Here is a 25,030-nt window from a genome sequence, read left to right as displayed (position 1 = left end):
CGGTGCCTTGGTTTCAGGTTTTGAACCAGATGTGTCTGATCAGCCTTCCCAAAGCTCTCTCCTTCCATCACTGCTGTTGGAAAGCAGCTCCTCATTCCCAATTGCTTTCTCCCATGTTTTACTTACCTAAAGCACCAAATGAAACTGAGCATATTTAAACAGACAGAGGTTTGTCACACAAAGTGTGTAAGTCTGCAAAAACTTCACAGTGGGGAGAATATAATCTGGATAATTGAAATTTGGAAAAGGATCTGAAACGCTTTATTAAAGAAGTATTAAAAGGGATAGTTTGGCAGAAGGGGGACAGTTCATGGTTACTAGTAACAACTGATCTATTAGATTGTAGGGAATATTTCAGTCTTTCAGAGCAAGCCCTGCTGAAGGGCACAGGGATGGGCAAGCCTGGGCTGGTGACAGCACCAAGGTAAGACCTGGAGCACCAAGCAAGAGGCCAGCACACAGACTGAGAAAGCTCCTCAGTGCCTGAATGGAGGAGCTGTGCTTTTCATCCCAACAAGTGAGTCCAGGGTGCTACTAGTTCCACATTCTGTGTCCAAGAATGGTTTTCATAGTCTGCAGGTTTTCAGCCTAGCAGGACGGGGATGGGAGGGAATACGAACTACAGCACACAGCTCATCACCGAGCCTGGAGGTCACAGTCTTCCTCAGCAGGATGGGTGGGGGGCTCTTCCATCCCAGCTGCCTGCACATCCTGACCCAGATGTGGAATTTGTGCAGTTCAGCCGGGACAGGTGCAGCTGCCACAAGCGGATGCAGTGTCCTGCAGCAGCAATGCTGGCTTCCATGACTCTGACCTTGCGGGTTTGCTGCATCCTGCTCATAGCCCCAGACAGCCATCTGCTGAGCAACTGCTTCATAACCAGCCCAGAGCAGCCAGGATGGTGATGCTCTTTTCCCCTGCTTCCTATGAGATGAGAAGTTCAACAGGATGCATTTGACAGGGCAGCTGCAATGGGCAGTTTAAGCATCAGTGTGTGGAATTTTAAGACAGATGCACATCCCTCCCAGTAAACATCAGTATTTCTGGAGCACGTGGGTAAGATATAAGGGGAAAAAAAAATCCATCCTTAGACCACTTCTTAAAGCTGAAATCTGCTGCTAGTCATCACAGCCCTAGCACAGGAGTCAGCAATGCGGCCAGAACAGCTAGAGAACCAGAGTACAGGAGAGCATCTGGGGGTGAGGCAGCACAGAGCCATAAACACAGACCTAGTCCTCTTGAAACTAGTTTGGATTTAGCCACAGTAAACCTAGAATTGTCATTTGAGAGGTTAGTGTCCTTTATGCACCACTTCTACTGAACCACTATTAACTCAGCAAGAATGGGGAAACAGCTCCAAGTGACTGGGAGTCTCCCACAACAGGAGCTACCCTACTCTGTAAAACACAAGACAGACTATGGGGAAGGCAAGTTCCCATCTGGTCCTTCCAAAGAATTGGGAAGGAAAGTGGGATTCAGGGTTTCTGCAGCAGCACTGGGTGGGTGGAAAGCTTTCAAGGCTGACTCTGCCTGTGGAAAGCCAAAAGGTGCAGACTGTGTCCTTATGGTACAGGCCTACAGACTGCACCAGACCAAGGACAAACTCTCAGCATCCTTTCCTGTGGGCCATCAAGACAGATGCTTTCATTTACAGCCCCCCTGTATCTGTGTCCAGGCTTCTCCCTGGAAAAACATAAACCACTTCGACAGGCAAGATGTTATTTTAGTGTTAGTTATTTTAGTGTTAAAAAGTCACATCTGCAACACAGCTCCTAACAGGACTTGCATGACAAACATGTGAAGAGCAGAACATTAATTTCCACAGCTCGTGACAGAAATCCAACAGCTTAGAGGCAAGAGGTTAACAGCTACAGGCAGCACAACACAATGTACTTCACAATCACATCTTGGACTTAAGAACTGGAAAATGTTTGCAAAACTAACCATGCAAGAAGTGAACTAACAGCAGCACACATTCCAGCCAAGGAACAGTTAGCTTTATTGAGCTTCATAACACTGCATCAAAACCAAGAGAAATTAGAATTTCTTTTTGCTTCTTAATATTAGTCATTTCTCAGTGAAAATATGATTATGTTTAATGATATTAAGAGAAAACAAGGAACAGGAGCAAGACTAAAGCTAGACAAGATGCAGAGCCAGCATCTCCTTCCTGTACTCCCCTTGGTGTCAGAGCAATGGAGCTCTCAGAAGTGCTGTTAAATTTTCTCAGGTCAGTGTCAGGGACTGGATCCCAGGACGCAGCCTCTGATGATTCAAATATAGCATGGGTTGCTATGAACCGTGCTGTACTTTTGAAGTCACATTTGGATATCTTCAGTGGGACAGAAAGGGATTTATGAGAAAAGTTGAGGTTAATCAAACATGTTTCCCCTCTGGCTGTCTCAGTAAAGCTTAGTACAAATGTTAAGCATAATTCATTTTCCCTATTAGTTCCATAGAAAAGATCAGCAAGATCTGCTACAGCATCTGTAACACCTCTTGCCCCGTGAAACATAGCTCTGGCCTCCCCTGCTTAGTTCTGTGCTTGCTTCATTACATGCTTAAGATGAAAACATAGGAGTAGCCACAACTAAAACTACAGGAGACAAGAATGCTCTGATACTGCTTGTAGACACTAGCATGTGCAGCTGTTAACATACACCCTGAGTTAAGTACACACTGCCAAACAACTGTTTTGTGGAAGCTTTTCAGCACTAACAGCTACATATTTCTTCAGTAAATAAAGAATTACATTTTTAAAAACCAGGAAGGACTTAAGATAGCATGTGTAATTGTGTAACAGTTAAAGCTGTCTGTTAGCAGCAATGCTGCTGTGGTACATTGGCTCAGAAGACAGGTGAATCACCTCTAACTCCTCATTAACTCTGTTTCAGAGCTATGGCTTATGTTTCTGAATGGCACATTAGCACCACCTAAAGAATGTGAGGAAGGCAAAAAGGTATTAGGCAAGCAATCATTCCTGAAACTTCAAATGATCATTCATTTATTCCTTTGAGGCAGACTTGCACTCTCCTCCTCTCTCATTTCCAGAGACTTCCTAGTCTTCATAGACCTGGTGCAACCCAGTTAAGAAACTTCATGGCAACTTCAAACCCAAGGAAACATGCCTGGAAAAGAGAGAACACACAGAACACATAAGTATTCTAAAAACCTGATCCAAACTGTTTTTCAAATGCAGCACTACGCACACCTGATGGGGCTGATGGGAGAGAAGAAAAAAAGGCCTTGGACCAGAGGCAAGGATTCTACTATATCTCTCCACATAAAGGCACAACTTCTCTTTTCAGTTCATTATTTACTGAAGGGAAAGCTGGTCTAAATTTAACCATGGATTTCTGTCTTCTACTGGATGAAGGGTCAGCAGAGAAAGACTATCAGAGAAAGCCAACAAAAGGCTTTCACATAAAGCTTCGAAGAAAGTTTTATTTGGTGTTCCTCCTAGACTAAGGTACATTTTTAGAACCCAGATACCAACAGCTAAAAGCACCTGCAGAGACAAGAATCTCACTGAAATGGTACAACACTGATCAGCCAGTTCTCTCCTCTGCCGATTGCAAACATTCCCTGTGAGCAGCCATCCCCAAACCCCAGCTGGATCACTACTTACTGCATTAGAAGGAAATGCTCTTATCAATACAGCTGTGAAGCCCTTATACAGAGATGCAGCCCCTTCCTCTCTGATAAGTTCTCTCAGCACATCTCTAAAGCCATTTGGGTATTTTCCTGGAGGAGCTGAAAGGGATGCAAAACACATTAGTAGCCGTGTGGTAGTCAAAAGCATAAATGTAACAGCCCAGGATTTTCAACAGGTTCATACTGCTATGCCATCTAGGTGACACCAGAATCCAAGCACTGCTCAAGCTATGTTGTGACAACATCTGCTCAGGAAAATTATCTCTCAGTCAAAAGCAAGCAAACAAAAAAAAGACATCTTACTAAAGGCTCAGTAAACAGAAGGTAAGTGCTCACCATCACCACTTGATGATGGACATCATCAAGTCCACCAAATTGCCTAAAAAGCTAAGAACATACTTGGGTTCTTCACATACATGTCTCAAGCTCAAGACAAGCTCCTACCCAGATGCATGCTCAGATGGTATCTTCCATTGCTGCCCATCCCATTTCCAAAGCACCACACTCAGTGAGGTTGTGACAAGCTGACATAAAACTCACCAGTCTGGAAATGGGATGTCAGCATGTCTGGTGGAATGGCAACTTCCCAGTTGAAGATCCCAGCCAGGCCCCCAGCAAAAAGGATCCTTGGTGCACTGAGGTCATTCACACTGTGGTGGGATTGGGGTGGGAGGAAAGGAGAAAAGAAAACAAAATCAGAGGAAGTTAAAAAAAGAAGTAAATTCTCATCTGTTTTCACTAAGGTGACAAAGAGGCAGCACAGCTAAGAGCCAGAAGGCAGCACAATGCTGCAGACACACACAGAGCACTGAGTCTGAGCAAGATTTCCACAAATTAGAGCTTTGTGGGCAAATGTACTACCTCCACACTACAGGTTCCTTCAGCAGCACACAACAGCTGCTCTGTGAAATAAAATAAACAAAACAAAAGACCCAACACAAAAATCCCCAGCTCTCTGCACACATAAGGGTGAAAACGAAGATACTTGAGGTATTGCTTACTTGGCTAACAAGATCCAAGGCTCAAATCTGAGAGAACCTCAGAATACACTTTTGTCAGTTAACCCAAGCCCAAACCACCTCAACTCACAAGATGAACAACCATTTAATTTGTTGTGATGACACTGCTCTAAATCTCTTTGTATCTGGGGAGATTAGCCAGCAGTGCCTGGGAAGTGCAGAAAATGATGACTGTGAGATCTCACTAACCTCTTTCCCTCAGGGGTCAGAATGCTCTTCAGCCACTCATATGTCATGAAATACATTCTGCTGGCTGGGACATCTGGTAGGTAAACAGCGAAGACTATGAGTAGCGCGAAAGGAAGCCTAGAGGCAGAGCAGTCCCAGGCCAGCTCAGCACCACCACTGAGCACATCCTGATTCTTTTCTGAACCTCCTCTACAGGCCAAATCTTCTGTTGCTCTGGACAGAGGAACCTGAACTTTCCAATGGAGAGCAGGTTCTAAAGGCAATAACTGAGCACCCTTTCACAAGTACTTCTACAAGCAGCCTTTCAAGTCAGACTGTAACCTGCCTGCTGGCTGTTAAGCTAATGATAAGAAAGCTGTAAGTTTTCTTAGTTACTGCACAGCAGGCTACAACAATTAGGAGCTTTGCACATTATTTGTTCTAATAATTCTATTCTGGGTTTTTTTTAAGGTACTCCCATAGCCCACTCTCAGCTCATGCCTGAACTGGAGAACCAGCCTGAGTTACATTGCCAGAGTTACATTGGTACCTGCTACACTTCCATGAGAAGCACAGAACAAATGCCTAAACTGGGATATCAAAGCACAGAAACTGGGAAATGTTGCCCCAGTACAGGAAACAATCTAACACCTTTCAAAGAATAAAGTATCAAAACACATGAAGGATTCAAAGTCTGGCACAATTACTTCCGTTGTTGTGAGAGGGGTCATGACATCCCAGTCAAAAATAACCGACACTCAACTGGGTAGAAGGCAGAACTGCTGCAATCACCTCCTCAAAAGCAGCATGATACAGCAACAGTCACAGGCCTTCTCCAAGGAAGGAAAAAGAAAGGAATACACAAAGTCCTCTTCTGTATTTGTCTTTGCTCTCTCTGCTCCTCTCCTGAAGTCTCTCACTTCTTTTGGCTTCTCAGATCTTAATTACTTTCTATATCCCTCTGATCCTTGTCATCTAATCTCTTCCTCACTCACTGAGAATCTCATGTTTATTTCTCAGTCCCTTTGAAGCATTGGAGTAGCTCTGCAGACTGGAAAAAAAGAAAGGAGGGTGACACAGCATCTTCAATTGTCTAAAGGGACTGTGTGATCTACGATAACATGTCAAGCTTCCTCCCTTAAAGTATCCCACGCAGAAGAAGCATCATGATAACCCCATAAATTACCTCTCATGAGGGTGAGCACAGTCCCCTTATACATGTCACAAATCCCAGCCTCACAGTACAGCCATGCACAGTCCAAAGAGCGACTGTATTTAGTTTCACCTGTAGCTGCCTGGATCTAAAGGATTAAAGTGATAGTTTCTTACTAGTGAAGGTTTCTGGCTGGTGAACAATCATTCAGCTAATAGTTAGAAAGCCATGTGTGTGTTTCCAGACAGGAAGGAGCACATATTTGTCCCACAGGCACTCCTGCATATGAAACCTCTGTGTCACTTCCTCAAACAGCTCTCTCACATTCAAGCTGAGGATTTGTTTACTGTTGCATGCAGAGACTAGATTCTCCCTTATTTTTCCACAGCATAAGCCTGAAACAACTGAAGTCAGTTAGGTAATTCTACATTTGCATTGACAAAAAGTCACCTTCAATTTGTATGTGTACAAAAGCTTCCAATATATCATCATGTCACTATTTCATGTGTTTTGGAATGAATTCCTTAGGTCTGTATTGGAAACCTGTCAAGGTAACATTTCCATACTGAAAAAAAACACTTTTCCAGACTTTGAAGTGAACAGAGGCATCTACCAATGCCAGTACTAGATAGCATTGTGCTTGTGCTCTGTAAAATTGCTAGAGCAATGAATGCTGTGTGTACTTATACTGTCACGGTGAGTTTGTATAATGCTTCTTCATGACAGAGTTGCATTAAATGACAGTTGTCTCCTGTCAGAACAGAGTAAATAAACTAACCAAAGAAGTTTCTCGCATGGAAAGACAAGACCCCTAAAATTAAATTCTGATCACCACCATCCAATGCCTTACCTGCTAAAGGCACTTAATTTTCTCTCTTGGAGCCATGATTGCTGTTGTGAACACACCTGACAACATGCCAGCAGCAAACAGCTGAGGATATCTGCCCGAGGAAACAGAAGAGACACTAGTGCACACAGCACGTAAGAAATGAAGGGCAGAAAGACACCTGTTATCACCAGATTATACTGTTCCACACAGTAGTGGTGGAACTGGAAATGCATCCACTGCTTTTGATCAGTGCAGAAGTGCCTCATCAATGCATAATTAAAGCTAAACATTTAACATCTCTAGGATTCAACATGCTGGTTCCCACAGCAACTGTAATTCAGCTCTTCATATCCGCTGTATTTGTTAGTATTCCTTATACTTGCATATTTTTACTACAGCATTCCCCATTCATTTTTATTCCCAGCAGTCTCTTTCTCCTCCAGTCTCCCACACTTCTCAGTGACCCCAGCTTCCACACGTATTCCTACTTGTGCAGCGAGGAGCCTCCTTTCTGTAACCTCTCAGTTCCTCACTCCAGCCTGTCAGCATCGATGCTGTCATCTCAATCATTCCACATCTGCTTTCACATGGCAAAATCTCTGTGACAGAAATTCCTTACAGAAGCATCATAAACTTATCTTCAAGTCCAACCTCCTGCTACCTCCTCTAGTAAGATGACCTAACATCTCAATTTAACTAAATTCCACACCTCTTGCTTCTCTTCACTTGCCTAAGAGATGGCATTCTATTCAGGTTTTCTAATTCTTCCACCTTTCTTTACTCTTAAATTCCGATTAAATCTTCTGGACCATTCAGACCTCCCTCACCACTCCATATGCACCTCCTGCTCAAACTAAGCTTTGAGTTTTCTAGCTGACCTTTGGATTAGTCAGGCATAGAAAAGATGGAGTGAAACCTGAGGAGCCTGTTCTATCTCCTTCCTTCCAAATCTTCCCTGCATTGGGAACTGTGGGAATTCTTAAAGAACCAAGGCCACGTAGTGAGCGATCCCGATACCCTGAGCCTTGTTACTGTAAAGTAAGAAGATTTTTGGCAGGCATAAGGTCAGTTGTCTTGTTAGGCCTCTGTAATTTTCCACTGAAAACGTGCACAGAATGATCTCTGCCAAGGTTGTAGTTTCCGACTGTATTTTTAGAGTAAGGTATTTAATCGCAATTATAACAAGTTGTAAACATTAGCTCTGTAAGCGATAGTAACCTCTAGACTAACCAATTAGAGCTCAGTATTCAAGGCTGTTACATAAGGGAGTAAGGGTATAAGAAGAGCACTGTATCTAATAAAGTCTGGCAATCGCTCGATAACACTGATTGTCTCCGCGCTGTCTGTGACTCCTGCGTTGACAGGGAACCACTGCCACCCTGCCTGTCTCTAGACCTATAACCATGATGCTAAGAGTCTGACCTTTATTTTTAACCCTCATGTCCCAAGCACACTGTATCTTACTGTGCCAAATCTGCACCCACAGCACAGTTGGGCACAACAGTTCCACCATCTATTTGTTCTTTTTCTCCCACTGTTCGGCTTGAGAGGAGTTCCACATAAAGACTCAAAAACCTACACTGCTCTTCTCCAGCTTGCTTCTTAAAGCATCCCTTTGGTATGGTGCGTATAAAACACAAGGAACTGAGGTGATTAGGCTGCTGGAAACATGCCCACAGCCCATTTGTTTCCTTGTACTGTCCACTCTGTACTGTCCCCCTGGTCTCACCCTTCAGCCTTTGTCTGCTTGAGGACACTAAAATGGGGTGAGCAGTGCCCCAGCATCTCAGCACTGGCTCCCTCTGAGCTACCCAAGCAGAGGAAGCTCACTCTGTCTCAGCAGTGGTTAGTGCTGCAGAGCCACATGCACTCACACCACCTGGTCAGTCCCCATGCAGGCAAGGCTCCAACAGAAAACACATCTCCGCACCCCATCACACGCAGCTCAACACAGTGGACTCCTGATTCCTGACTGAGCTCCTATGTATTGCACAAATAATAGAATATAATGTTGCTAACCTACAGCTCTGTTCCTGTAGAGCTAGAAATCACAACTGGGTAACAGAGTACTTTATTGGTGGGGGGCTTTTTTCATGCCTAAGTCAGCGTGTAGAGAACCACACAATGTTTTCTTAGCTTCCCACCTCTTTTCCAGAAGCTTAAACATGCCTGAGAGAAGGGCTGCTCATAAACAACTCCCTTCAGAAACTAGTGATAAAACATTTCTGTGGTTATTACTATACCCTGATGTAAGGACACAGCAAGAGTCACAGCTAACAGGGGAAACAGAACCAGTACTGTGAACACTATCAAGACTGCTTGGCCATGAATTTATTTTTCCCATAGCTTCTGTTAGTAGCAAGACTGTTGGCAGGCAACCATTATATAGCTCATACTTGTACCCATCTAAACCAGAATTGTTCCTTAATGACTCTTTTTTATGTAGAAAGGGAATTGCACAGCATCTGCCCGCATGCTGTTTTCAGCCTGTGCTATCAGTCCTATGTTTCCAGAAGCATTTAAACACAAGTGTTTTAATTTTTAGAACTATATTTATAACCTAGGAAAGGAGACAAATTTACATTACACTCAACATGCAACGATGCAGCAGCCTGCAAGAACCTTGCAGTGCCTTTCCCAAGTGCCTGATTAACTCAGAAACTCACATCAAAACGTCATCAGGTTTTCTCTGCTGGAGCCTTTTTCCCAAGCCAAATCCAAAGAAGCACACAGCAAACATGGGTGACACTTTGATAATACGAGCTGCCATTCCTCTCTATAAGCCTCAGACTCCCTGCAAGAAACAATATCACAATAATTAATTGGTTTTGCATAGACTTTGCACACATCAACTTACTGCGAAGAGAACAGCTACAATACAGTGTCAGTCATACAACCAAATTAATCACAGGAATAATGGGGTCTGTTGTTCATTTGTAATGATACATGTTTAGTTGAGGCTCAGGAGTTGTTACAAGGGAAAGTTGTCCTTCTTGGGAAACACAGGCACCACTTATACCCTTCTGTTCATCCTGTACTTCTATCTCAAGTATGAGGAAATTAAGTTATAAGCCAACAGAGTAATAGTCCTAAGGTTTATGTTGAAAGTCCTCTCTTATTAATAAGTATGCTTTATTAATAAGTCATCAAATGCAGTAATGTAAAATCCTGACACTGAGCCTGCGAATGCTCGATTAATTCTCTAAATAAAGGAAGAGCCAGACAGACCAACCTGAACCACTTCACTCCCCACACAAACTCAATTTGAAAAGAGTTCAAGAGCAAAATGTTTTTTTTTTCCTTCTCCAAGTCAAAACCTTTCCAGCATACAAATTTACGTTCCTGATGTTTCCTTTCAGCAGGCTACACACATGGAAAAATTCTCATGCAGACCTCAACAGCAGCAGTTATCTCATTTATTTTGCCTTTGAACTAAACTTTACCTAACAGAAAGGAGTTGTCTTTCTAGATAAAGACTAGATGCACAAGTTAAATATTTGCTGGTCTGTCCACCCCTTTCTTTCCTCTCCCAAAATAAATTACTGTATCTCAGTATGTGTCTGTACTCTTATAGGCACAACTGACTCTAATGAAACTGGATGTAGGTGAGAAAGATTAGACACTCCTGCTCAACCTTCCTGTGAGCAGTTCCCTGTTTCCATTTCCCCCAGAGGGAAACAAAAGGCCTTGGCAGGGAGGTTTAATAGTTTTCCTCAAAGAAACTGATGAGTATTGAGTAGAAGTCGAGAGGCAGCATAACTTTGAACTTCACATCACAAGGCTATTATTATGGTTCAGCTCTAATGTCTGTGCTTCAGCAGGGGTGTTAATAAATGCAGGAGATTCAGGACTAGAAATGCATTTCAGTGCTTTGTGGGAGAGACTAGGGAAGCAAGATTTATTTTGGTTGCATAACAACCTGTTAATACCATCATGAAAGAAGATTTTGGATATGAGGCAGATCTTAGTTACCCAACAAGACCCAATGGTTAAAAATCAGACTTCAGACTAGTAAACCAACAGTTGGACTTTACAGCCATTGTTTCCAAGTGGTAAGTAGCTGCTGGGAAAACTTGTGAGGCAGAAAAATAGATTCTGTGTCACTTACAAGGCTTTAAACCAAGGCTGCCTGTCTTTCTAAAACCAAAATAGACTATGGTTCAATTGCATGATATGGCTGATTCAGGAGTGAAAACCACTGTCCACTTTCTGAAAACTGAACAAAACTGCTGTAACTGTCCCTCTGTAACCCAAAAACCGAATAGAAGAAGAAATAAAACTACCTATTAATTCTCCTCTGCCTTCTTGCAGATGGTATAACACATTATAGAAAAAAGCAAAACAACTACTTGTGTCAACAAAGTTGATATCCTGCCTATATCAACATTTCCAGAGACAACTCCAAACACCAAAGACAGCAAGATTCCACTGATTACAACAACAAAGCTGACAAACAGCTGCCAACATTCACTCTAGCCTATAACTTCAGGCATTAATATCATGCTATTTTCAACCAAAAGCGTTTAACAAAACAGACACATACACGTGGAGGTAATGTGGATGCCAGGTATTCCACGAGTTTTGTAATCCACCTATAAACTTGGATTAGAACCACTCCAACTGGTAACCCCAGAATGGTGTAGTCTCCAGGAGAGCAACATTCCTACATGATTCCATTCCTGCCACACACAGAAAAAACTGATGATTTTGGCAGGCGCTGCAGATGACGTGCTAACGGTGTACCTCTCCAACCAGAGTCTTTCTGAAGCAGTCAAAAGTCCCAGAATAGAGCAAAGGCTGACCAGGCTGTGGCTTCGGCTGGGTTTGCAGTCTGACCTTGTGAGATGGGATATGAAAACAATATTTTATTAAATATTACTATCTAAACTTCAATGAATACCTCTATATGAAATATACCTCTATATGAGAATACCTCTATATGAAATATATCCCTGGCAGTGCTCAAGGCCAGGTTGGATAGGGCTTGGAGCAACCTGATCTAGTGGAAGGTGTCCCTGCCTGAGGCAGGGGGTTGGAACTGAATGAGCTTTAAGATCTCTTCCAGCCAAAACCATTCTATGATAAGATGATATGAGATTACTGTCACAGAATAAGCTTTCTGACCGGACTTTATGATTTTGTTAGAGATTGACATAAGTTTCACCCTCTGCAGAAGAGATGAGATTAAATTTTCATGTATTTAATTATTGCTGGGATGACATCAGGATAACAACTCCACCTCAATACCTGAGAGCTGATGTCGTGTCACTGCTCCCCTTCCTCACATATTTGGTGTATGGATGCACCCTCCTTCTATACCCCATCTGTCTCCATGTGTTTGCCCTGTGTCTCCACCCTGTGTGTTCCGTGGGTCGCTTCCGACTCCTGCCTGTCCCAGAGGGCCGGGTTCCCGCCACAGCCCGGTGCTGACGGGATCAGCTTCGCCTTCCAACTCCTCCACGCCAAAAAAACCGACGCCCTTATTTGAACGTTTACTAGAAACCAGCTGTTAACGGGACCCGGCGGCCTCCGCACCGACAGAGGGCGCCCCTCCGCACGACAGGCCCCGCGAGGTACACCGGGACCGTAAGACCATCCAGCCTCCCTCCGCGCGGTGCACACCGGGATGTGTAGTCCTCCCACCACCCCCCGCAGGAAGCCGTGCTTTTCCCCGCGCACTGCCCGCCGGGAACTGTAGTCCCCGCTGTCTGCCACAGACTGAACAGCACTGCACAGCACCGGAACCCGTCGGCGCCCACTACCTCACCTTGATGGTGTCCAGCGGGTGCCCCACGAATGCCAAGCCGATCCTTCAGAAACCGCTAGCAAAGAAATTCTGCACGGGGCTGATAGGCTGCAGCTGCTCCGCCATGGCGGCGCCGGGTGAAGAACGGGGCCAGAGAACTGCGTCCCCGTCGAGCTAGCACCATCTCCTCCGCCCAGCGACCTTTACCCCAGTGCCGGGCCGCGCGGCACGCCGGGATGCTGGGGGCGGTGAGCGCGGGGCAGGTTGGAAGCGCGGCAGCAGCTGTGGGACCTTCCTCCGTCGAGCGCTGCTACCGGCTGCGGTCCCGTGGGTCCGACAGCGGCTCCTGAGAGCACTCAGGCAGCTCCTTGCAGTGACTCCACACCGTCAACTCAATCCTTCCCATCACCTCACCCTTCCTCTTCCGGAGCTTCGTCGTGTTCCGAGCTTGGGACCCGCCCAGCGGAAGTGACGCCCCGTGGAGGCCGGTGCTTCCGGCGCGCAGGCAGCGGTGGCCCGGCAGGAGGAGCCCCGCGCCGCTCCCTAATCGCCGCGCCGCCGCACGGCCCGCCTCGCGGCGCCCGGTAAGTGCGGGGAGCTCTGGTGGGGGTCGTCTGTGTCACGATGCCGGGAAGCCGTGAGTGCCCGGGGAGTGCTGCTGCCGTGTCCGTGTCCGTGTCCGTGTCCGTGTCCGTGTCCGTGTCCGTGTCCGTGTCCGTGTCCGTGTCCGTGTCCGTGTCCGTGTCCGTGTCCGTGTCCGTGTCCGTGTCCGTGTCTCTCCGCGGGGTCCAGGCGGCGCGGCAGGTCCTGGGGCGGGGCGATCCCGGCGAGAGGGACGAGGTGCCGCTTCCCTGGGACTTGTGCTAGGTTCAGTGCTGGGGTTGTGCTGCCGCGGGGAGAAGCCGGGCAGGGGCACGGGCTTTGTTGGGGCTTCTTGCTCCTGGCTCTCCCTCCACAGCTCCCAGTTCTCCCGGGCTTCCCTTGTTCCGGCTGTGCGGGACAAACAGGGTTTAGTCTTGAACGCTTAGAAAAGAGGTGGACCTGAGGTAATTTAAGTGGAGTGGGCACCTTTCTTCCTGAGCTCAGAGCTATTACAGAAGGAAGACTTGCATAGGTATATTTGTAATAACTTGATAAATGGGAAAGGATGGGAATGAAATGGGTTGGATAAGTTGAGGAGGACAAGGCAGGCATGCTAGTATGAACAAAGACTGAGCAGTGGGAGGAGTGTGTGCACATTCATTTGGGATGTACATGGAGGGCTCTGCAGAGTCATCTGTGGTGGAGAACGTCTGGTGTCGTTCTAGTTTCTCACTCTTGGGATGAAGAAATCTTATCTAAAATCTCAGTGGAGAAACTGCGAGGTGTATGTGCTGTGTGTGTGGTAGAGAATTTAGGGATAATCCATGGATTATACATTTGGGTGACCTAAGGGAAGGTGTGATTAACACTGATAGCCATTGTGGAGCTGGATAGTAGATGTTTTCGGAGTAGTGTTGGCATGTTTACAGGTTACATGGACAAGTGTTTCAGGAGACAGACTTGAGTTACACTGTCTCTGTTTTGGAGTTTTCAATCAAGAGGCAAAAGAAGAAAAAGCCATCTCACATGGTTGAAAAATACTACAAGAAGAGGTGCATCATTCAAAAGACTTATGATAGAAATCACACAGAGGTAGCAGTGGGACAAGATACGAGGTAGTGAGATCAGAGAGAGACTGATGGTGTCATATTTGAAGCTGTTTTGTCTCATAAGTCCTTGTGGAGAAGATTTTTTGCAAAGCAGGAGTCGGCAAGAGGGCATCTCTGTTGGAGCTGGCAGGCAGCAGAGCATAGGGGTGGGTGTGTTTGGGAGTTCCTGCAAGGAGACTGGAGAGAGCAAAGGGATTAAATTGTACCCGTGTTAGTGAAGATGAAGGAGTATCATGGATGAAAGTGGTAAAGAAAGGACCTCATCCTCCCTTGGGTCCAAAAGCAATCTAAATTAAGTTTAAAATTTTATAATCTGATTTGAGGGATTATGGTAATTATCTAATCTGAGTACTCTTTGCTTTTTAGGGCCTCTTTTTTGAGCTTAACATCTTTATTATTTTAAAAACTAGTGCTGTTAAGTATATCTGTGTCTTGCCTTATCTTCAGAGAGCTTCTGATTTGCCCATGAATGAGTGCATTGTGCTGTTAGGTGAGTTCTGTTCCTCGTTTTCCTAGTACCTTGTTATGCTTTGTCCATTGAGATTGTGCCTTAGCTTTGCTCTCTCCACACATACGTATGACATTTCATTATGCTGGAAGTGAGTTCTTTCTGAGAGTATTGTGACAGGAGTCATGAAAGTTATCACATCTGCAGACTTTTCTGCTTGATGTGGCCCATTTGCCTGTGCAGACAGTGCTCTGTTCAAGTAAGTGTGTTAGTGGCACAGAGAAACATTTCTGTGCTCTTCTGAGCCTCCTCCCCAGTGACTGGTATGTACCTGCTGAAGTACCAGGTGGGCCTGATATTCTACTTAGATATCTAAAAACATCTCCTTGCTTGGATAGGACTCACCAGGTGTTGAGAGAGCAAATGGACCAAGTGTTTGGGGTTTTTGTTCCACCTCTAGGGTGTAGAATGATCTGAGTGAGTTTGGGACCTTTCCTGACTGGTGGAACTTGCCTGGGCTTTGTGATGCTCTGAGGTTGGCTGAACAAAGCTGTGGCACATTGGGCTATTGATGGCTCTGTAGGAGTGTTCACAGTTACTCCTTTAACGTAAGGTTTAGCAGGTAAAGATCTATTAAGTTTTTATGCAGGAAGTCAGTGTTGATACAGATTAAGCCCAGAACTAAATCATTAAGCAGAACAGAGGGAGGGACCATTTAGGTTTGCCTTGTGTCTGTCAAATTGGATTTCATGCCTGTCTCTTTCCAGTATGGAGAGATGGTGCTTCTGCTCCTCTGAAGTTCAATGGGAAGCAGTGCTTTAAAATACTTGTGTGCTATTTATTTTGTGGATGGCTGAGGAATCAAGGAGCAAATGGAGGGAATGGATATCAGAATTCAGGGGATAATACAATTAGCTGCTAGCCTTCATCTTCTCTCAGTGGAGGTTTGTATCTGCTGCCCCTCAAGTTAATCATACATCACATCTCTTCCTGCTTATTCTGTGCTGCTTGGCCAGGTTGCTGGAAATAGAAAGCAAACAAGTTGAGAAAAAGTAATGTAATTTGTGATTGTGATTTCCTGAGCTCTAAAGTCAGGATTCTCAAAGCTAGTTCATGGTTTCCCCAGCAGCTACAAATTGTGATACAGTGGGAATATATTTGAGTAACAGAGCTAACAACATAGTAACGCAAAATGCAAACATGTGTAAGAAATGCAGTCCATGCTGCTTGTGGAAAACAAAGCTATGTTTTTATGTATATAATTGTACATGTAAAATTCAGTTGCAGCATTGTTTTAAGTTTTGTATTTAATATGTTCATTCTTAAAACTAAATGATTTGGTTTAAAATGAAGATTTGTGACTACAGATGAGGTGGCACAATTCAAAGTTGATACGTGTGCTCTGCTGCTGAACCTCTAAGAACTCTCATTCATATGGTTTAGTTACACAGCAGAAGGTTTGTAGTTCAGTTGGCTGTTCTGAATCTTCTTGAATAGCAGCAGTCAACAGGAGCATAAATTTCTACACTCAGAAGGTAAGAAGTATATATTGGAAGGTAATAAAATGAGAGAATTTTATTTGCCCCCTCAGATGTAAAGCCCAAACCACATCACATCCAGTAGAACCTACTTAAAGGGCTTGATGAATTTCACCATTTCTTTTGAGATTGTATTGAGGAATGTTAAAGTGGGTGTGAGAGATCTCTTTGCTTGTCTTAATTTCCAAAGTCCCACTCAATGCTTGTGGTTCTGAAGCAATGTGGACTTGTACAGGGCATCACAGGTGGCCTTTCTGGCTCCTGTGGTCATAGTTAAGGGGTTTGTGTTTTTCCTGTTGATGAAATGGATGTGATGCTTTTCTGCAGCACTTCAGGCCGTTGGTAAAAACTTAATACCATAAACTTAGTTGTGTACCTCTGAAAAGATCTGTAGTGAAGGCTACGCAGACACTTTCCAAATGTCAGAAGTCTCATGGCCCACTCTGGGAGCTAAGATGCAATGGAATAAACCAGTCTGATGTGTTAGACCTTGCCTGTAAGAGCAGCTTTGGCTTTGCAGGTACAGGAGTCGCAGTGGATCCAAACCAGGGACCTGCACAGCAGAATCATCTGTAACTGGGCCATTGCATTGGTCTGTTCCTGGCTGTTCGATCACCTGTGTGATACTGACGTGGCCTCTCTTACAGTTCCTTAGGCAACAGAAAAAAACTGTTTTTCCCCCCTTAGGAGACAGAACTCAGATGAAATCAAAAGAAGGATAAAGTTTGGAGCAGAAAAAGAAGCTGCAATTGCTTTCCTGGTCTGCAGTTTTGACAGGGCATTAAGATGTCCGTGGACATGAACAGCCAGGGCTCTGACAGCAATGAAGAGGATTATGACCCTAATTGCGAGGAGGAGGAAGAGGATGAGGATCCTGGGGATATTGAGGATTATTATGATGGGGTAGCTAACGACGTGGAGCAGCAGGGAGCAGATGCCTTTGATCCAGAGGAGTATCAGTTCACCTGCCTGACTTACAAGGAGTCGGAGAGCACTCTGAATGAACATATGGCCAGCTTGGCTGCTACATTAAAGGTGAGGAAAGGTTTCTGACCCTGAAATAAGTCTGTGATTGAAAAAGGCAAATGTGGAGTATAGACTTTGAAAAAACTGTGACAATGTTGCTGTTATGGGGGGTTGGAGGAACATTATTAAAGGTCCCTGGTTCAAAACTGACTCTAAGTTTTAAAATTGTTGCATTCTGGTTCTGGGGCCTGAAAAATCTTCCTTACTGAATGTTGATCCTTACAGGTTGGTTTTTTTTTTACAGAGCTGAGCTTCATAACCAAAATTCCTGAGTTACAACTCTTTGCATTAACACAATGGAAACAGGATATATAGAAAAGAAACAAACCAAATCATAAATGGTGCAGACTGGTACAGCTGTGTGCAAGGAATGTGACAGATAGGAAGACATGCTGAAACTTTGTAATTCTAACAAAATCACCTTTCTTTGTTGGTTCTGAGAAAATAATCATAGACTTTCAAAGACAGATCAAGTGTCATGCCAGTTATTAACCCTACCATTACAGTGACAGCAACTGAAGTACAATGCATTTTTCAGCTCTTGTAGTGACTAATTCATCACAGAAGAGTCACACTGTGAGTCAGCTCCATGGTATTATGCTCAATAAGAATTTCACAAAGTTTTCTTTGTGCAACCAATTAACTTTACTACAGGGTAAGAATAAGAGGTTCCCCCTCTGCCTTATCAGTGTGCTTCAGTCCCAGTGCCGGTCAGATGAAGGCAGAGTTTTCTAAGGTCTAGATGTAGACACTGCATTGAAATTACTGATGCATCTACTCTGTAACAGGCCTCCTACCGCTTGCTCTTTGGAGCAACCTTTGAAAAAGGACAGGTGATCACAGCATATAAAAACCATGTTGGATAGGTTTTTATTCTTATTTATTTTGTATGAATCAAACCTAATTTTAAACAATGACAGTGATCTCTTGATCCTTACTTGCACATCAGTGTCCTATAGAAGCAGTATAACAATAGGACTATGAAGCCTATAAAGAACAGGCTTTGAAGAGCACCCATACTTTTTGCTGTGTCTCTGATTTTGCTGTGTGCTTGTTCCCAGCATTCACTGTCTCAGAAAATTAAGTTTCGCTCTTTCTTGACTGTCAAACTCGTGTTTTGATTTCTTCAAAATGTGCAGTTTGAGCTCTGAATGCCTGCTGTTCTCTCCAGATTGTTAGAAAAGGGAGGCAAAGGAAAAGAACAAATGAGAATAGCTGTTCCAGCTGCCAGTTGCCCTTGGTTCTTAGCGATTAAGTAAAGATCTAGAACAGTTTTTCTGCTCCTTACTGTTTGCCTTCAAATGGAGCCCTCTTCAAAAAGGTGACCCCTGCCGTATTGCTCTCTTGAATCAACAAAAGCAATACTTTATTTAGTCTTTAAAATTAGGCTTCCAGAGCTAAAATAATTTTCCCAAGAATTCTGGAGACCTCATTGGGCTGCTCAGGTAATACCAACCCGCTAGCTTGACTCTCACCCCAAATATGATCCAAGCAGGGAGCATTTAGATTCCATTTATATGAAGAATATGCTTACATCAAGTGCTACGTTTTGGTTTGTGCATGAGAAAGTAAAAATATATTTGGGTAGAAGCCTGAAAAACTGTGATCTTGTAAGCCACAAAGACCTTAGCTCTTGAAGTGCCGCATTAACTCTCAGTTTGCTAGCAGCAATGGTGCAGGAATTGTTCCTTTCTTGGAAATCTGCTGTTAATCTGCAGCATGTACTTTTTTGTTTCCTGGCATACTTTCTCACAATACTTCATTGACCCCATTTCTTCCTTCCCCTCTCTTTCCCCGAGGAAACTTGTCATTTTGTTAGTTTTCTGAGACAAACTGGAGTGGAAAGAATTTGCATTGAATTAAGAGGCTTAGAGAAGAATGAAGTTGAACATGTTAAGCTATTTGTTATCATTGTTTTCCATTCATTTAATGGATATGAGTAAACGGGCAGACTTTTGTAAGAACTGTGTTAACTTCTTCCCTCTAACTTGCTTGAGCTCTAAAAACTTCCTTTTGAAGACTACTTTTCATAATGTCTTGGGGATTTTGTATAGTGGTAATGGTTCTTTTGGAGCACATTAGTTTGTTTTGTTGATTTAATCTCCTTTACCTTGTGATAGCTACTGGTTATATATCTGAGCATTAGCTGGGAATTAAGGCGGAGTTCCTGATAAAGATGAAGTTAAACTGAAAACTCTTCAGGAGGTGCCATGTTAAAGGCAATGCATGGTATGGTATCTGAGCAGTTTGCTATCACAAGAAATTGATAGACTAATACAGTTTCCTAAAGCAAAAAAAAAAAAAAAGAATGCAATAAATAGACTCCATGCCATGTTTGAATGTTCTGACACTCTATATTGTCATTAGGTGAGTCACTTTCCAAAGGTTGAATTGTGGGTATTAAAAATGGTTTTTCTCTGTGACATATTGTCTATACACTTGGGTATTCTGAGCTTCATTGTCTTCATACTTACAATCTGCAGTATTACCAGCTAATAATAATCTAAATAAATAGTATTTCAGTTGCTGTGCTTATTAACCCTCATCATTTGGTTTTTAACCTCTGCAGCTGTTTCAAGCTGATTGTTGAATTCCTGTGTTCTTAGAAGTGTGGAGGTGAAGAGTGATCCTTCTTTGAAACCCTCTTGCATAACTTAATTCCCCATGAGTTACAGCTGACTTTGTTCCCACTCATACTGAAGCTAAACAGACGGGTGAGAAAACTTTGTATTGGCTGGTGAACCTCAGGTCAGATGTGAGGGCTCTGCATATGTTAAAAGTGTGAATGAAGTGCTTGCTTTTTATGCCAGAGAGACAAAAATCAGTGAAAAGCTGAAATCTGATAAAAGCATGAAACACAGCATGTAGCTAGATGTATGTTCTTGCATATTTTACTGTCATAGGAAGCTTTTACCTTGAATTTTTCTGACTCCCTTTTTTTATCTGGTGGGGAATTAGAGCATAGAAAAAAAACAGTACAAACAATGTAGTGGTAAATAGAATCAGCTGTGCTGTGTGGCAGGTTTGCAACTACAGTAGTGGTTATCCCAGAACCATACAGAAGCAATGTAGGGATGTTGCAAGTAGTACTCTGAAAGTTTCTCCTCATTTTGGTTTTAGTAACTAAAGCCCTTGCTTTCCAAGTAAATAGGAGGAAATATTTGCTTCTGGGTTAGTGCTGTTAATCTGGAGGCCTGTTTCTGGAGGGTTCAGTTAATACCCTGACTAAAATTAGGACAGGCTATCTCTGCTGCAGTATGCCAGAAGAAAATCTCAAACTGATATCCAAAACTGTGATTCTGTGACCAAAAGGCCTGTGAATTGAAGCAGATCACTTTTCATTCCTCAAAAGCTCACTTGACCAACAATCAACACTTGTTAAAGGCAATGCTCTTGAAAGCAGAATGACACGTATTGCCTGCAGACCAGGAAAGGAATTACAGCAGTTCTTTTTCAAAAGTAGATGTAATTATAACTTCCATTATCTTTCAAAGATAATGAATTGAAATATCATAGCAATAAGTTTGTTTTCAAGATAACTGTCAGAGGTCACTGAGTGATTGTGGATCCTGATGTGGCACTGTCAGTCCATGCATACAAACAGTATGATAGGCAACAGTTGTGAAAACAAAGTTGACCCTGTCACTGGCAAGCAATTAAGTGTGTGATGTCATGTTATTTTTGTTTGTGAATGACACTTCCTGGCTCTGCTGGGGGTCTTGATGCAAGTCTGGAATATCTGTGCTGTTCTACATGACTGGCAGTAGTTGCTCTGTCTCAGTGGTGACATGGATCTTTCTAGTTTTTCACAACAGTTTTTTGAAACTCGTGATATAAACCACTAGATAAAACAATTACAGTCAAGTAGTGATTTATTCATAGACTATAGATCTTTTTAGAAGCTGATTGTCAGTCATGAAGCTAAGATACTTCTGCATGTACAAGGGAACAAGGAAAAGGTAGTTGTGTATTACAGGCAAGTGATACCGATGTAGTAATTCCATGAAAACCAAAGGAACAGTAAAATTGAAGAACTTTGAATTTTCACTTTGCTAAAGCAAGTAATGTGCAAATATTTACCAGACAGCTAAAAGTTTACTTCTGCTTCTTGAAATAACAGCTTGTGTTGTGAGGTATTTTTTTTTAGCCCTGTTCCTTGAAGAATAAAACTTGGTAGATGCAAAAAGTATTTGATGACATGACATAATTCTGAATCTGTTAATCCATGTTATCACTATGGGTTTTTCAGAGAGAAAACAGTTTTTCATATGTTCTTGCGCACCTCATTGATGTTGTATGTTTCAATGCAACCGAATTAGTGTTTGCTCAGAAAAACATGTCCCTCTGAAACTTCCCCACACTCAAATTGCGCTGACACAGAACAGTGAGTTTTAGAGCTGCCTGGTGAACGCTGGCAGCAGTCCTTTTCAAATACCATGTTTAGCAGATCCAGAGTCATCTGCGTGGAGATTGGCAGCCTCTGTGAGCAGCCTTACCCACAGGAGTTGGTGCTTGCAGGATGCCTGTTCAATGCGATCCCAAGAAGTCAGTAACTATCCAGTTGTCAAGACACCAGCATGTGCCTCCCTGCATTGCTGTGCAGACCATGACCAGGCATGTGGTGTGGGGTGCTTATCTGAACAAACCTGCTGTGTGGCATGCTTGTCGTTTTTTTGGTGCCATAATGGCTTCATTAAACTGACATACAACATAAAATGGAAGTCATAAAAGATGAGCTGTGCCCAAGTTCATCAAATACAGGAGAGGTATGAAAACCCCTTGAAATATTAACATGCGTATATATAAGAACAGGGTTTGAAAAATTTATGTTCAAAGTTAATGTCCCTAAGAGCCAACATTGGTAAATGTAAGTATATATTAGTAAACGGTAAATATTTAAACATCATTTATAATAAATGGTAGAGCCTGATAGGCAAATTTGACTTCTCCACAGAACCCCTCTGGTGCTGTTTGGCAATGATAACATGCTATTTCCAAGTACCTGTAAACCCTAGATTAGTCAGGTTTGTATCTGTACCATGTTCTGTGTTTTAATATCAAGCAAACATTATGTGGGGCATCCAGGCTGAAGCTGGAACTCTTTGTAGCGCACACATTTGAGCCATACCTTTTTTTCTTTACCCACTTTTTGTTCCTCAGCAGGAAGAAACTGGAAATTCTGCTGTATAAAAATTGTGGTTTTGCCTACTGGCTTCAGAATGTCTGTACTTCAGTAGTGTATTAAACATCAAGAGAGCATGAGTATGTCCATAACTGTCATTAGTGTGTGCTTTATTTTGACTCCTAAAGGTTTTTAGGAAAAGAAGGTGTAGTAGGTTTTCATAGACTTCTGGCCAGGAAGATAACAGCTGACTGGAGACCCCTGACTTTGTGACAATTTCATGAAGCCCATGCTCCATCTCTGGTGGTGTTCAAGGCCAGGTTGAACAGAGCCTTGGGCGACATGGTTTAGTGTGAGGTGTCCCTGTCTGTGGCACCAGGATTGGAACTAGATGATCTTACGGTCCTTTCCAACCCTAACTATTCTATAATTCTCAGTCATTTGAGGAGAGAAATCAGTTTTGTTCCTTATTGCTGAAATTCTGAACTTGATTGGGAAAATGAGCCACAAATGTGGAGGGTGATTATAGCCCACACATTTCTTTGTGATTCATGCCTTAAGTGTATCTTGCAGTCAGTGTGACTGCAGGGAGCAGAGCTAAAGTCTGTTCACAGCTGTTGATGAGTATGATCTTGGTGGGAGGTAGAGGCGAGACACAAGTCATTAAAGATTCCAAAACAATCTTTCAGTAACTGTTTCATGTTGCAAGCTTACAGCTGGACAACAGGATCACAGGAGTGCCATGAAGCAGCTAAAGCACATCGCCAAACCAGGGTGTTGTGCCTGTTAAGAATGGCCCAGTGGGAGCGAGCTATGCTATGTGCTGTGAAACACTCGCTCACACAGTTGTTCCTCCTCCCCTTCTTTTTATAACAGAAGAAAAACACCCTGGAAGCTGGAATTGTCAAGGAAAGGACTGTGTTGTTTGGCAATACTCACTGCACACTTAGCTAAACCCTGTGCCCTGCTGTGTGCTTGCACCAGTGCTTTCCAGTTTATCAGCCCTGTGTCCTGAGTGACTGGGAGTCACAGCTGTCTGGACTTGGGTTATTACCTGCCCTTTGCTTCCTCCTTGTGCATCCTCAGAATCATCCTTCCTGTCAACCAGAGGGAATTGTCCACTTCTAAATTTTGCTGGGAAAACACCTAGGCAGGGGCTGAGCTGAGTGCCATGGGGTGTGTTGGCAGCACATGGGGAGCACAGTGTAACGTGCATGCGGCACTGATGCTCTCAAACACTACATTAGGTTGGAAAGAATAACTGCAGTGAGTACAGCTGGGGAGTCTCATGTCAATCTCTTTATCTGTGCTGTCTTTTTTGCTGCATTTCTTTTGCTCTGAATCTTTCAAAGAAGGAATCTCACAGCTATTCTGTAATGCCTCTGGCATAGCATCTTGCTCAAGTCTTATTTTTTGTAACTTATTTCTGAATCTCCTCAGGGTGGCCTAACAGCTTGAGAAATACATATGCTGAGATTTCCTAGCTGAGTCCTACTGATCCTGTTCGTTGGCAGTTGCATCCGAAATTGTTGCTGTCCTGTGTAGGAGAATAGATGGATTAAAGCAGTGTGTAAGTGTGGAGAAGGAGTTAGAATTTAACCCAAGATCCCCTTTCTTGAGTATGTGGCCAGCTAGGTTATGCACTGGTGGTTTCACAAGTCATGTGTATAACACTAGCAGCGTTTGTCATTCCCAGTCTGCACTCTGCATCCCTAATATGCTTCTAATCTTGTGAACTGACACCAGATCTCTGCATGCCAGAGGGGGAGTGACGGGGTACAGATTAAAACCCTATCATGAAGCACAGCGCATGTACTGCTGCTTGTCAAACCTTTTCCATGATATTGAGATTACAAATTCCAAAATGTATTTCTTTCCCTGCAGTCTGTAATCAGGAGGGGGCCTGAAATGTCAGACAAATTGTAAGCAATACTGAGTGAAAAGGTGGAAGGCTCTTTCTGACAATTTTAAGCCTGATTGAACCCAAATTAAAAGAACAGGGTGTTTGATTTTGTTGTGACTTTGTCTTTTTATCCTTGATAAGTTAAATTAATTTTAATTCAATTTTATAAACAGCCTTCTAATGCTCAGAAACCTGTAACAGATACAGGGGACTTTGACAAGATGTTGAACACTGATGTGACATTAATCACAGCTCAAGTCCTTGAAACCTCAGGAGTTTTCTACCAGGATTGCATATTGGAAGCCTGTTTGAAAGAGAGGTGGATCAGAGCGAAGGAGAAAATGTGGTCCAAAAAGAAGCTTTTTGTTGCCCTTTTATTTCTTCTTAATTCCTAATATTTCTCCAGTTTTCTGAGAAAATCTCCAGTAAAAACAGGGCAGTCAGAAATCTTTTTCCAGTGGGATGTGGAGAGAGTCAGATCTCCTTTCCACAAGAGAGATGTGTATAAACCAGTATTTTTTTTTTATCTGTGGGTCACTTTCCTTACCTCAGTAGCCTTAATAAAGCATGTCAGAAGGGGTTTTTTCTTCAGCAAAATTATTCAGTACAAATTATGATTTCTCTCTAAGGTGTTACTCTGCCACCATCTCAATTCAGTCTCTATTTTGCCCATAGTTGCTCACCACTAGCAACAATTTCAGAGGCTCTCACTCTCTGGTTTTACTGCTGAAAA

At 43.3% G+C, this 25,030-nt stretch overlaps 2 protein-coding genes across 6 annotated transcripts in view; one reads left to right on the top strand and one right to left on the bottom strand.

Moving 5' to 3' along the window:
• Positions 1–1,975: 1,975 nt before the first annotated feature.
• SLC25A20 (solute carrier family 25 member 20) lies at positions 1,976–13,023 on the bottom strand. 4 transcript variants are annotated; one of them, XM_034066315.1, is made up of 6 exons: positions 12,591–13,022; positions 11,367–11,659; positions 9,490–9,617; positions 4,195–4,304; positions 3,629–3,753; positions 1,976–3,128 (listed from the first exon to the last, which is right to left on the bottom strand). In XM_034066315.1, exons 3-6 carry the CDS (start codon positions 9,591–9,593, stop codon positions 3,066–3,068), a joined length of 402 nt encoding a protein of 133 aa, XP_033922206.1. In that variant the 5' UTR covers positions 9,594–9,617; positions 11,367–11,659; positions 12,591–13,022; the 3' UTR covers positions 1,976–3,065. The 4 variants fall into 4 exon arrangements, with proteins under 4 accessions (XP_033922206.1, XP_033922207.1, XP_033922208.1 ...); XM_034066316.1 differs by having other exon boundaries at positions 11,367–11,654; XM_034066317.1 differs by lacking the exon at positions 11,367–11,659 and having other exon boundaries at positions 12,591–13,023.
• The window catches only part of ARIH2 (ariadne RBR E3 ubiquitin protein ligase 2), a 31,912-nt gene continuing 19,729 nt past the window's right edge, over positions 12,848–25,030 (top strand). The window contains exons 1-2 of one of the 2 annotated variants that reach the window (XM_034066314.1): positions 12,848–13,153; positions 16,934–17,281. In XM_034066314.1, the coding sequence (XP_033922205.1) occupies positions 17,033–17,281 (249 nt within the window). In that variant the 5' untranslated portion in view covers positions 12,848–13,153; positions 16,934–17,032. Of the gene's footprint in view, positions 13,154–14,734; positions 14,751–16,933; positions 17,282–25,030 lie in introns of those variants that run through there. The other variant, XM_031049230.2, reaches the window with a different exon arrangement.

The sequence above is a fragment of the Melopsittacus undulatus genome, chromosome 9, assembly GCF_012275295.1.
Source record: "Melopsittacus undulatus isolate bMelUnd1 chromosome 9, bMelUnd1.mat.Z, whole genome shotgun sequence".
Lineage (NCBI taxonomy): Eukaryota > Metazoa > Chordata > Aves > Psittaciformes > Psittaculidae > Melopsittacus > Melopsittacus undulatus.
Note: the sequence above shows the minus strand (reverse complement) of the source record. Positions and strands in the feature narration are given on the sequence as shown.

Bases quoted from the DNA above. Each gene is read 5' to 3' on its own strand.
- SLC25A20 (XM_034066317.1), bottom strand. From the start codon at position 9,593: ATGGCAGCTCGTATTATCAAAGTGTCACCCATGTTTGCTGTGTGCTTC. The intron at 4,305-9,489 runs GTGAGTTTCTGA...ATCCCACCACAG, and splicing joins AAACCTGATGACGTTTTGAT to TGTGAATGACCTCAGTGCAC. The intron at 3,754-4,194 runs GTGAGTTTTATG...CATCCCTTTCAG, and splicing joins GACATCCCATTTCCAGACTG to CTCCTCCAGGAAAATACCCA.